Source organism: Castanea sativa, chromosome 2 (genome assembly GCF_040712315.1).
Source record: "Castanea sativa cultivar Marrone di Chiusa Pesio chromosome 2, ASM4071231v1".
Taxonomy (NCBI): domain Eukaryota; kingdom Viridiplantae; phylum Streptophyta; class Magnoliopsida; order Fagales; family Fagaceae; genus Castanea; species Castanea sativa.
This window is the reverse complement of record NC_134014.1, coordinates 48,497,292-48,511,622: the sequence shown is the minus strand read 5'-3', so window position 1 is coordinate 48,511,622 and position 14,331 is coordinate 48,497,292. Positions and strand designations below refer to the sequence as shown.

Genomic DNA, 14,331 nt, shown 5'->3' with positions numbered 1-14,331 from the left:
GGTATGATTATTAGAATTTATGAATTATAATTTCTTAAAACTTTTTTGAATGTTGGCCAAAACTAAATTTTGATTTTTTTTTTTTAATCTACAGGGTATCCAATTTAAAATTTTTAAACATATCAAACTTCATGAGTGTGGTACCATTACAGAATTACCTGAATTGTGTGCCCCAAACCTAGAGACATTGGACCTTTTTTCTTGTAAAAAATTAGTTATGGTTCATGAGTCCATTGGATTTCTTGGTAAGCTATGGAAATGGGACCTCGCATTCTATGATAGTTTTGAAAATCTTCCAAACAACCTCAAGTTGAAATCGCTTGACAAGTTATATGATCTTTGTGGATGTTTTATGCTTGAGAAATTCCCCAATATTCATCAAGAAATGAAACGTAATGTAACACCAACACAACATATGATAAAAACAATAAAATGTGTGAACTGAATATAAGCCTTACTAAAAACTAAAAACAAATTACAAAACACAAAACACAAAACACAAAACAAAAAATAAATTATTTTTGGTTAAAGTTCTGAACGAAGAACATATTCTTTCTAGTAATTCATTTGTGAGCTATCTTTTATTTTTGTAAAATTGAATAATACTATAAAGATTGGTTTGGTATAGATCAATTTTCATTGTTTGATTTTGCAGAAAAAATAAGTTATAAAATATAACTGCATCTATGTAAAAAAAAAAAAAAAAAAAGAGCAATTTATTAAGAATGTAGTAAAAATTGTACATAACTAAAGCAATCCATTATATCTAATAATCCCCATTGTTTTTTTTATTTTTGGAGAATTTTGATCATTTGGCAGCTTTTGAGAGTTTTTTTTTTCTTGTGGTCATTTCAGGAGGTTTGGATATTTTAATAATTTCAGCCAGAGGGTATGATTTTCCTGGTTAAAAAAAATAAAATAGTAAAAATTTTCAACCCCAAAACACCTAAAATAAAGAAAAAATATTTTGAAAAAAAAATTTTATACCCAAAGAAGTAAAATGCCATCCCTAATTAAACCAAGCACTTATTATTTATTTACAATGGTAAAATGCATTTATGCTTTTGAGTTTTGAGCACGATGCCTTTTCCGGCCCACATCCTCCGTATAATCTTTAAAAAAAAAAATATGAAATTTGAAGAGGATCAAATATGAGACGGATCTTTCTACATCAATCACAACGGAGCGGTGATAACATAAGAAGGGTCGACGGGTCAAAACTACAAGGACGCGTAGTGGACGGTTGTAGCATTTGGTCTCCGTTGGTATTGATTAGGCTTCATGGACTCCTAATCGGAATCAACTTGTGTCTCGTGATAAGTTTGACATGGCTTTGCTTGATCCCCACACAAGCGTGAATGAAGGGAGTTCTTGCACTGCACGTTTAACCATAATCAAAATACTCCTATATGGAAAAGAACTCTATAAGGAATGTAGAATCGGAGGAAGTGTTATCCTAAAAGGAAAGGGTTTCTTTTTGTAGGTGTTGTTTCGGTTTGGGAGTGCTTGCAACTTACTGGTGATTTTTTCGGCATCATCAGTTGGCGCCGTCTGTGAGGAAGTTATTTAGCCTTTGCTCTATTCCTAAGACAAAAAGTTGCATGGTACTCACTCGATCGATGGCAACAACCAACCATCAAGGTGACGAACCACACACCACAGCTCTAGAGAGACAAGTCCGAACACTTGCGGCGGCAGTTGAACATCTAACCAAGCAGAATCATGATTTGGAAGAACAACTGCGGCAAAGGAATGCACACCCAAGCGCACCAGAGGAAGACCAGGAAGGTGCTAGTCCGAAGGAGAGGAACGCAGAAGGGCCTGAGGGTAGCAACGCTCCGACTAGACCAGAGCGGCAGGAGACCAACCGGCCATCGATCTCGAACACTTTACCAACTCACAAAGCAGCCAAGATGCAGGAGATGAGGGAACGTATGGATGTGATGATGAACGCCCTCAGAGGACGAATCTCCAGCGACTTGGACGACCTGGTCTGTAGAACAAATTCGCCTTTCACAGCGCTCGTGTATTCATGCCCCCTTCCTCCAAAGTTTCGCATGCCTCAGGTGGAGAATTACGACGGATCCAAGGACCCATTGGATCACTTGGAATCTTTCAAGACCCTAATGCATCTTCAGGGTGTACTGGATGAAATCATGTGTAGGGCTTTTCTCACCACGTTGAAAGGGCCAGCAAGGGATTGGTACAATAGGCTGACACCTAATTCCATCAGCACTTTTAAACAGTTCGTATCACACTTTATCGGGAGTCACCGGCATAAGAAGTCTACTACGTGTCTGTTGAACATTAGGCAACGAGAAGACGAGACCTTAAGATCATACATAGCTCGCTTTAACAAGGAAGCCCTCTCGATAGACGAGGCAAATGACAAGATACTTGTGGCAGCATTCACAAACGGGCTGCGAAATGGTAAGTTCCTGTTTTCTCTCTACAAGAATGACCCAAAGACTATGTCCGAAGTGTTTTACAGGGCAACGAAGTATATGAACGCAGAGGATGCCTTGCTGGCTCGAAAGGACAAACCCAGAAAAAGGGAAAGGCAGGAAGATACATAACTGGACAAGGGACGAAAAATGGCTAGAACCAGAGAACGACGGGAAGATCGACGACCCAAACCGCCTACGGGAAGATTCACGAACTTCACCCCCTCACAGCCCCAATTAACCAAGTGTTAATGCAGATCAAAGATGAAGGAACCTTGACGTTTCCTGGCAAGCTGAAGGGAGATCTGAACAAGAGGCCAAGAGACAGGTACTGCCGTTTTCATGGCGATCATGGCCACGATACGACGGACTGTTATGACTTAAAGCAACAAATTGAAGCCCTCATTAGGCAAGGAAGGTTGCAGAGGTTCGTGAGGAAGGAGGGAACGGATCAACTCCAGGAACAAAATCCCCGGCGGGAAAACGAGCGTCCCAGACCACCTGTAGCAGATATACGGATGATTGTAGGGGGCACTACTTCTGCAGGGTCGTCCAAAAAGGCTAGAAAGACCTACTTATGGACGGTGCGTCCAGTCGACAGGTTCCTCACTAAAAGTGACACGACGAGATAGCCCCAGCATCGACTTTCGGAAGAAGATGCGCGACGCCTTCACCACCCACATGACGACGCGCTCGTGGTCAGCATACGGGCAGGGGACTACAACATGCATCGAGTTTTGGTGGACAACGGAAGCTCAGCAGATATCCTCTACTACCCCGCATTCCAACAAATGGGGATTGCTAAAGAACGACTGATCCCAACGAATGCACCTCTTGTTGGCTTCGGAGGAACAAGGGTCTATCCTTTAGGCGTTGTCACGTTGTCTGTGACGGTCGGAGATTACCCACAGTAAATAACCAAGGATGTAGCTTTTCTTGTGGTCGACTGCTCTTCAACGTATAACGCCATCCTCGGACGGCCCACTCTCAATGCATGGAAGGCTGTCACCTCTATCTACCATCTAATGGTCAAATTCCCCACCGAATACGGAGTTGGAGAGCTGCGTGGAAATCAGGTGGCTGCACGAGAATGTTACATCGCCATGATGGAAATGGATGACCATCTACAAGCAATGAGCATCGAGGAGTAGAGAACAGCGGCAGGACCGGTGGAAGAGTTAGAAGAAGTACAACTGGATGATTCTAGGCCCGACCGAACAACCAGAATCGGCACCCTCGCCAACCAAACAGTTTGACAAGCGCTCGCATTATTCCTCAAAGAAAACCAAGATGTTTTTGCATGGAGTCACGGGGATATGCCGGGAATAGATCCAACAGTCATAGTCCATAGGTTGAACGTGTCACCCTCTTTCTCTCCTATTCGACAGAAGAAGCGAGTGTTCGCCCCCGAACGAGATCGAGCCATAGCAGAAGAAGTACGGAAGCTACAAGAAGCATACTTCATAAGTGAGGTGTACTACCCTGATTGGTTGGAAAATGTAGTAATGGTCAAGAAGGCCAACAGGAAGTGGAGAATGTGTGTCGACTTCACGGATCTGAATAGGGCCTGCCCTAAGGATAGTTACCCACTCCCACGTATTGACACCCTGGTAGATTCCATCGCAAGACATGAACTTTTGAGCTTCATGGATGACTTCTCCGGCTACAACCAAATCAAATTGGATAAGACTGATCAGGAGAAAACCTCGTTTGTAACGAGTCAGGGGCTTTTTTGCTACAAGGTAATGCCTTTCGGGCTTAAAAACGCTGGAGCTACATATCAGAGATTGATGAACAAGATGTTCACGCACCAAATTGGCAGAAACGTGCAGGTTTACGTGGATGATATGTTGGTAAAAAGCGTAAAGGTGTCTGATCACCTGAGGGACCTCCAGGAGACTTTCAATACTCTTCGGACATACAAAATGAAGCTGAATCCGAACAAATGCGCGTTCGGAGTAACCGCAGGAAAATTCTTGGGATTTATGGTATCCTAGAGGGGCATCGAAGTCAACCCAGAAAAAGTAAAGGCGATTATGGAACTATCTCCTCCAAGGACGATAAAGGAAATACAAAGCTTGACCGGGAAGGTAGCAGCCTTGAACAGTTTCGTATCAAGAGCGATGGACAAATGCCTCCCATTCTTCCGCACATTGAAGAGATCATTCGAATGGACAGACGAGTGCTAAAAGGCATTTTAAGAATTAAAGATGTATCTCTCCGCCCCGCCGTTGCTTTGCCCATCTATGTCGGGGGAAGAATTGTTCCTGTACCTTGCCGTCTCCTCAGCCGCGGTCAGTGCAGCTCTCATTAGAGAAGAAGGAAAGGTACAAAAGCCCGTGTACTTTATAAGCTGGGCACTAAGAGGAGCAGAAGAGAGATACCCTCGGATGGAAAAACTCGCATTTGCTCTTGTGACCGCGGCCCAGAAGCTCAAGCCATACTTTCAAGCACATACCATAAATGTCCTGACAGATAAACCCTTACAGAGAGCAATGAGCAGTCCCGAAACTGCTGGACGGATGGCGCTATAGGCAATCGAGCTAAGTGAATTCAATATCCAAAATCAGCCACGGACGGCAGTGAAAGGACAGATATTGGCAGACTTCGTTGTTGAATTCACTACCGCAAAGGAGCAGGGGGCAGAAGAGACGCCCATATGGAGAATTCACACAGACGGATCTTCCAATAAGCATGTTGGAGGTGTTGAAGTCGTACTCCACACCCCAGAAGGAGACAAGATCGAATGCATGATCCGTCTGGACTTCACCACTACTAACAACGAAGCGGAATACGAGGCCTTGATTGCGGGACTGGAGCTTGCGATAGCGGCAGGAGCTAAGCAGGCGGTCGTCTACTCCGATTCTCAAATCATGACCAGTCAGATTAATGGGAGCTATGATTGTAAGAATGAGAGGATGAAAAGGTACCTTGGGGAAGTGAAGGGTCGAACGAATAACCTCCAATTCACGATGATTCAAATTCCAAGGGAGGAGAACCAAGAAGCGGACCGACTCGCAAAGGCAGCTTCGGCCGAACCCATGATCATCCCTGAACAGGTATTGTCCTTCGTCCAGCTTTAATCATTATTAGATGACATTAGCATGCAGGAGGTAAGCAATGAGTATTGTTGGACGGACCCAATTATGGCGTATCTCAAGGAAGGCAAGCTGCCCGATAACAAAGAAGACGCAAGGAAGTTGAAGGTTAAAGCTGCCCGGTTCATCTTGATTAAAAACGTCCTATACATAAGAGGATTCTCCTGACCCTATCTAAGATGCCTCAGCCGCGGAGAAGCAGGCTATGTTATGAGGGAGGTCCATGAAGGAGTTTGTGGAAACCATTCTGGATCAAGGTCTCTAGTGCACAAGCTACTCCGAGCAGGATACTACTGGCCAACAATGCAAAAGGATGCCCACACATATGTTAGAGCTTGCGACAAGTGTCAACGATTTGGCAATTTCATTAGGCAGCCAACGGAAGAGCTTACCCCTATGACAGCTCCATGGCCGTTTTCACAATGGGGGTTAGACATCATGGGTCCATTCCCAACAACGGTGAGGCAGCTGAAGTTCTTGGTGGTTGGTATTGACTACTTCACCAAATGGGTGGAAGCAGAGGCTCTGGCTACTATCATGGAGAAAAACATCCGTAGTTTTGTGTGGAGAAGTATTATTTGCAGATATGGAATTCCGAGGGTGCTCGTTTTAGACAACGGGAAACAATTTGACAACGACACATTCAGAGACTTTTGTTCTCAGCTTGGGATCAAAAATCACTACTCATCGCCCGCCCACCCGCAGGCCAACGGACAAGTTAAAGTCACGAACTGGTCCTTGTTGAAGATTATCAAGACCCGGCTCGAGGGGGCAAAGGGCATATGGCCGAAAGAATTACCAAGTGTTTTATGGGCATACAAGACAACAGCGAGAACACCGACAAGAGAGACACCGTTTCGATTGGCGTATGGTACTGAGGCCCTCATACCGACAGAGGTAGGATTAACAAGCTACCGTGTGGAAAGCTACGATGAGAGCAAGAATGATGAAGCTTTGCGTTTACAACTCGACCTTGTAGACGAAGTCAGGACAGTAGCTGTACAGAGACTAGCGCGATACCAAGACATGATGGAAAAACATTACAACTCCAAGGTTAGGCACAGGGATTTTCAGGTGGGAGATCTGGTCTTACGAAAAGTACTCGGCGCTACGAAGGATGCCTCCCAAGGAAAACTAGGCCCTAACTGGGAAGGACCATACAGAATCATTTCATGGCATAGGAAGGGAACGTACTATTTAGAGACGCTAAATGGAAGAAAGCTGAGCCATCCATGGAACACAGAGCACCTGAAAAAATACTACCAGTAGACAAAGGGCAAAGAAAACAGCAACGTTTACCTCCCCATTTCCAATTTATTTCTTAGACAGTCATAATTTTTACTTATTAAAGCCAAAGTTTTTTATTTTCCATGAACAATATAGTCTACCAATATGTCATAATAAGAGGAGTTTTTATTTAAAACGTATGGAATGTGTTTTGCTGAAAATCTACCAAGTTCACATAGTGGACAGATCATCCAAAACGGATGAAAATCTACCAAGTCCACATAGTGGACGGATCATCCAAAATGGATGAAAATCTACAAAGTCCACATAGTTGACAGATCATCCAAAATGGATGAAAACCTACCAAGTCCACATAGTGGACGGATCATCCAAAACGGATGAAAATCTACCAAGTCCACATAGTGGACGGATCATCCAAAACGGATGAAAAACTATGAAGTCCACATAGTGGACGGATCATCCAAAACGGATGAAAAATTATGAAGTCCACATAGTGGACGGATCATCCTACAAGGATGAAAATATTAGTCCACATAGTGGACGGATAATCCAGTAAGGATAAAAATGTAAAGCCCCACATAGTGGATGGATCAACGGATAAAAGTGTAGTCCACATAATGGACGGGTCATCCAAAAGGATAAATGTCCAAAAAAATGAACAGATCATCCCCTCGAGGATGAAATGTATAGATCAAATTGTGAGATGAACGGACATCATAGATATTAGATGTCTGAATCGTATACAATTCACAATTGGATGGACTCCTGGGACATGATTAGATTATCTATTATATGAGCAATAAATTAAAATTCACGACGGATAAAATCAAGCAAATAAGCTAGTTAAATATTATAAAAGGAACTATGTCCACAAACAAATTACGACGGTCCAACAAAACAAATTACGACGGTTAAAGTTTTGTCCTTGACATTCCAAAAAAAAAAAAAAAAACTACTGCTGCTGATGCTTGGGGGAAGTGCTTTCAATTTTCTGGTTGTCGTCTGTTTGATCTTGAGGAAGAGTCTGGCCTTCGTCTGCAGGAGGAGCAGTGACAGCAAACACATCTTCAGTACTCTCTGAGTGGACAGATTGAGCTAGTGTCTGCCCTTGAGCGTCTATAGAGACATGGGACACGTCCAGATTAGGATACGAGGCCTTGACCTGACGGAGGGCATCGTCGAATCTGTCAGCAAAGGAGCTCCCAAGCTTTGTTAACAGAAGGTTAGAGTCACGATACTCCTGAATCTCCACTTCTTTAGCATCGCGAAGCTGAGTCTTGGCGTCCGTCACCTCCTTTTCCTTGTCCTTTAGAATTTGCGCCAGCTGCTCCGTCTGCTTCTCCAGCTCTACTCTAACCTGCTCCGAGCATTTGAGTTTTCTCTCCATGTTGATCTTCCAGGTCTTTAAGTCATGAAGCTCGTCCTCCATCATCTTATTCTTCTTCCTAAGACGGTCCAAAGTTGTCTCATGATTCAGACAATGACCCATCAGCCCCTTCATCATCAGCATGGCCTGAAAACAAAGTACAAATAAATATCATGTAAACAACGGATAAGAAAGGATGATTTCAAGTTTGAAGACGGGTTTAAAATTTGAAGATGGGTTTAAAATACCTGAGCAATAGTGAAGAGGCCCGTCTCTCCCATCGCCTCCGTAGCGTGGTTGCTAAGGTCCTCATAATCATCGACGGTAAGGATAGACGAGAGTTTTTCCAAGGCATACTCAGAATCTTCTCGCAGGAGGATGGGAGGTTTCTCACCAGTGGGAGGTGGACCTTTCATCAGACCTTTACCCTTCCCATGCCCCATGGGAGTGACCGTTCTTTTGGTCTTAGCCTCCAACGCTACAACGGGCTCAAGAGTGGTCTTCTGCTTCTTTGGCTGACGGTCCATCTTCTCCAGTTGGTTCCGTTTGGACGGAACGGATGGACCCGTCCCCTTAACTTGTTGACCGGCCTCTTGTTTCTTCTTGGCTGCTTGCTGTTTAATGAAGGCTCTTCTCTTAGCAGCGTCCATTTCTGCAAAGAAAAGACGGATGTGCAGCATTAGAAAAGAATGGGTAAATGAAACTGAAAGTGTTTATGACGGGCTTACATTTGCGAACTCTACTATCGTATCGACGGGCGGCAGAAGTGGGTTCCGGGCCTTCACAATACCAATAGAGTGTGTTGAGGGTGACTAATTATGCCCACTTCCTCTCCTCAAGCTTCTTCTTGTTAAAAATCCTCTCCAGGAAGCTCCACTCCTCCAAAGTGACTTGTGGACGGTCTCGAGCTGCAAAAGGAGACGGTTAGAATAACTTACAAAAAATAAAAGGTTTGAACACACGGGAACTAAAAGCAATTGCATACCCGACGGAGGCATTATGCCCCATGTTGTGTCAACGGGCATATATGTGTCATCCCCTGGACGACACATCCACTCGTCCCCTTCCAAGAAAAAATACCTACTTTTCCAGTCCCTATTGGAGTCGAGTGTATCACGGACAAGCCTCAACAACGAGCTCCTAGCTACGAAGCTATACATACCCTTTGACTTTATAATCTCCAGAGGACGGTAACAGTGAAAGAATTCTTCCACCGTCAGCCTTCGTGCACCGTTTGACATGGCCCCGTACAAGACCTCCACGCCTTTGAAAACCCTTCAGGCGTTTGGGGAGATTTGTGTGACGGATAGACCAAGTTATTGAAGTAGTCGACGATAGAGAGAACTTAGAGGAAATCTGAGCCCTGCCTTTAGTGCTTGCTCATAAATCCCAACACCGTCGACCCCCCTGTAGTAACATTTCTCGGACTTGTGGGGAAGACGGATACGGACGTTGTCAGGAATTTGGTACTTGGCCCTAATGGTTTTGAAATGGGATTCTGTGACGGTGGACCTAAAATCATTGACCGTCCATAGGGGTAGCATGACGAACTCCCTAAGACCGTCCGGATCGATCACAGATTGAACAGGGGGATCAACGCCGTCTAAGTTATCGCTTGAAGACTCCTCTGAACTATCCGACTCCAAACCTTCGTCGTCTAGGGAAGGAGAGGTAGCGGACGGATTCCTTTCTTCACTTGAAGTGTCAGGATCTCTTTGACCTAACGGGAATCCCTCATCGTAGCCCGCCCCGTCGCGGACAAATGATTGATTACTCGACGCACTAGACATTACCTACATATGACGGTAAAACCTAAGACACTGACGGATTTACAGAAAGTGCATAAAAAAAAAAAAGTTCAAAGCACATACTAGATCGAGGTCGAGCAATACAATATGACGGATATATCTGCAGGACGATACAAATGCGCAATATAAATGACGGTGGCGCTCTGATTGCAATTTTTTATAAGAAGGTGAAAATGAAGGAAGGAAAGGCAAGCTTTTATAGAGCAAAGGACACGGAATACAAAGGGATGCCTCGCTTAGGGTGAACAGCCAATCAATGAAGGCCGTGTGTCTATTGTCATAAATAACCTTGGCCCGTCAGTCTCGATATGTGGCCATGAGAAAGGAAGACTACCACTTCATGAGTCCGTCTTGTTTGTAGCGACAGACCCAAGGAGTGAGGGGGCAACTGAAGAGGATCAAATATGAGACGGATATTTCTACATCAATCACGACGGAGCGGTGTTAACATAAGGAGGGTCTAGGGGTCAAAACTACAAGGACGCGTAGTGGACGGTTGTAGCATATGGTCTCTGTCGGTATTGATTAGGCTTCATGGACTCCTAATCGGAATCAACTTGTGTCTCGCGATAAGTTTGACATGGCTTTGCTTAATCCCCACACAAGCGTGAATGAAGGGAGTTCTTGCACTGCACGTTTAACCATAATCAAAAGACTCCTATATGGAAAAGAACTTTATAAGGAATGTAGAATTGGAGGAAGTGTTATCCTAAAAGGAAAGGGTTTCTTGGCCAAGGCATGGATGATATCCTACACTAATATAAATACCCCAAAACCCTTGTAAATCAAGGTACGCATAATTAACTTAACTCTGGCACTCTAGGGTTGTGAAAAAGACTCTAACTTGACTTCGGAGGGTTTTTGGCCGACACCACACCGGTGCTCTCTGTTAGGTCCTCTTTTTTCTTTTTGCAGGTGTTGTTTCGGTTTAGGAGTGCTACAACTTACTGGTGATTTCTTCGGCATCATCAAAATTGAACCAAAGTCTAGTCCTGGTTGGTAACTTGTAGATTACTCCCAATGATCAACCGTGTTTTTCTTTTTCCAAGTCAATATGAATATGATGGAAATATAGTAGTTTCGAAGAAATTGGGTTTTGGCCAATTCTTCTTCTAGACTTTGACTTAAAAGTTGTTTTCTTTGAACTTTCAGTGGTGCTTCTTGGTTCTTTCCCGTGGAGGAAATGGCAAAAGATTTTTTTGAATGCTTCTTTAATTAAAGCGCGTCCGACCAAGAATAATTTCTCACCCAATTTATATCTTTACTTTGGTTGGTTGGTTGGTTAGGGTTGGAGAATTGAGGAAATAGAAGATTAGAAGGCAATAGAAGAGTGGGGGATAAAAGAGATTTAAAGCCTTAAAAAGTTTTTCAATATTGTTTTGTGTAATTCAAATGCTAAGAAATGTGGGTTTAATTTTTAAACCACTAAAAAATTAATATGACTATATATTTTGAAAATCTAATATTAAGATTGCATATTCATTATGTTCTAATTAACATGCATGTCGAATTTCATTCAAATTTGATATTATTTACTATTAAATCTATAAACTTATTTTTAGGATAAATTGCAAATTACATCCCTAAAGTTTGGAAGCGATTGGATTTTACACCCTAAAGTTTCAGAACTTGGATTTTACCTCCCAAAATTTGAGGTGCTTTGATTTTACACCCTAACGTTTCAGAACTTGGATTTTACCCCCTAAAGTTTAGGGATGTTTGGATTTTACACTCAAAAATTCTGAAACTTTGGGGTGTAAAATTCAAACACTCCAAAACTTTAGGGAGTAAAATCTAAACACTCTTAACCTATAGGGGTAAAATCCAAATTCCAAAACATCAAGGTGTAAAATTCAAACATTACCAAACTTCATGGGGTAAAATTCAAATTCTAAAACTTTAGGGTGTAAAATCCAATCACTCTCAAACTTTAAGGGTGTAATTTGCAATTTACCCTATTTTTTATATATATAATTTAGTACTACAAAAAATTAAAATTTAAATATTTGATTGATAACATAGTTATTGATCTTTGATCTTCGTGAAATTTTGTAAGCATGAATGATATAATAAAAAAATGTAATCTTATAGCAGATTTGTTAAAATTTACATCAAATAAAAAAGATGTAGGAAGTTTGTAGCCATTGCCTACAAACTAATTTGTAAACTTTGTTCTTTATAAATCAATAAAATAAACTCAAAAAGCTTGAATCTTTCGATTTCAAGAATTATTTGTATACATTTTTTTTTTTTTAATTTGAGAGAAGTTCATGACTAATAGCAAAGCGTAATTTTACAAAATTACAAAAGAGATCAAGCGATCAAAATAAAAGAAGACCGCATAAATTTTCCTTTTGTTTTGAAGGACCCTGCAATGAGAATAAATCTACAACCTACACAGCAAGCTTGAACCAATCACTTTACTATAGGATTCAAATCAAAATACCCTTTCGCTTCAATGTCATATGATTTTTCTAACTTGCTTTATGGCTTTAGTGCTTTTAATTTTTAGCACTTTCTTAGTTCTTTGGACGCCGCTCAAAGCATATATCTTCCGACTTTGGATTTGAAATGTCAAAACGCGTGGTATCGTCGGTTACTTGTAGGACACTGCCAGTCAAGGAAAGGTCGTGTAAAGACTAAGGTGGTGTTTGGATCCAACTTATATGCGTCTGCGTTTTTTTCAGTGCGTTTTCTCCTCTCTTTTTTTTTTTCTGCTGCTGCACAAAAATGGGTGTTACGGCTACTGTTCATGAACAGTAGCCGCAACTTTTGACCAATTTAACCGTGAACAATGCACTGTGTACTATTCATGAGACTCACAAATTTCACTTTTTAGCAACTTTTTCATTAAAAATGGGTCCCACGGCACTATTCACACGTTTAAAAATTATTTTGCTACAGTGTTTTCGGTTTCAGCAAAATAAGTTCTATCCAAAGTTCGTGTAAAGACGAAATAAAGGACGCTGCCAGAGTGCCAGTCAAGGAACTTTGATAGCAATAAAAGTTGCTTCTTCTTCTTTTTGTTTTTTTTTTTTTTAATTCCCTTCTTCTTTATTTTAGATTAAAAAAACATATTTTTTGGTAAATAAAAATGAGGGTTAGCTAAGTTATGCCAGCCCCAGGCAAGGCACTTAAGTTAAGACCCGTTAACCAATCCTTATAGATGCTTACCAACGAAAAACTATTAGCAGCAGGACTCAAAATTAGATGGGTTAGATGAAGTGCTCGAGCAGTGCAAAACACTCCTACTATAACTTCTCATACCTAAACTTAGGTACTAGTACTACCATATACCTTTATTTTTTTTAAACTGCAGCCCAAATGCCAAAACAAGACATCAATAAATGTCTTATCTTCCTCTCCCTTTGTTTCACTTTGAGGCATAAGTAGAGATAATTTCTTAGTATTCAATCTTTTTTATATTTTCTTCCTCACATGTTTCTATGTCAATCTTTAGTTGTTCAAAATTGGAATACTCTTTTACACTAGAATTTGTGTATATTTCAAATGGTCATTTTGTATATAGAAATACAAAAAAAGAACACTCTTTTACCCTTTTACTACATAACTTTATGTTTCCTTTTATTTTTATGAGTTGCCCTTAGTATTTGGTTTTAATTTGGTTTGGATCTCATGCAAACTCTTCAGTTTCATCCTTAATTGTAATTGACGGGACTGACGAACTCACGTTCTATAGACGACATTACACTCGTCCACCTCAACGAAGCATGAACGAGCACAAGCAAATCAATAATAAAGAGCACTTAATGCCTCAGACGGTTACCGATCAGATGGTAGACCGTTGGAACCTCATTAAATTCCATAATCATGTGTCTCGGGGCGTTACAAGAAGAGCATTAAAACCACAATCAAAATCCCAATGGCTAAAAACCCCAAAGACTATATATATACGATCATTAGAAGCACAGAAGGTACACAACTCCAACAAAAAAAACATACTTTTACACTTCTCATTTTATTCTGAGAGGATTCTAACTTAAGTATCGGAGACGTTGTGGCTGGCGCCACACTGATGTCCACCTCAGGGAAGTCTGTCTCATTTTGCAGGAACAGTGACAAGGTCTTGGCATCATCTTTTTTTTTTTTTTTTTGGTTGATAGAAGCCATGTATTGCCTAATATTTGTATAGGTAATAGGTAGCTTTTTTTCTTTTTCTTTTTCTTTTTCTTTGCCTTAAACTTAATTTTGAGATGCATCTTCAATTTCCTCTTTCAATTCGGTTTTAGTCTTAGATTTTTATGATTGTTGCCTTGATGTTGATGATTGGATCATTGAGCTTCAGTGTGGATAGGTTTTTTATGCTGGAGAGGCTACTTCTCCCGTTCTCCCTACTCTGTAATCAT

At 41.5% G+C, this 14,331-nt stretch overlaps 1 protein-coding gene across 1 annotated transcript; it reads left to right on the top strand.

Annotated features, from left to right (window-relative positions):
- The first annotated feature begins 4,654 nt into the window (after positions 1–4,654).
- LOC142625446 (uncharacterized) lies at positions 4,655–4,978 on the top strand. The gene has a single exon (XM_075799102.1). It carries the CDS (start codon positions 4,655–4,657, stop codon positions 4,976–4,978), a length of 324 nt encoding a protein of 107 aa, XP_075655217.1.
- The last annotated feature ends 9,353 nt before the right edge of the window (positions 4,979–14,331 follow it).

Excerpts from the sequence above, each read along its gene's own strand:
- LOC142625446 (XM_075799102.1), top strand. The coding sequence starts at position 4,655 with ATGTATCTCTCCGCCCCGCCGTTGCTTTGCCCATCTATGTCGGGGGAA.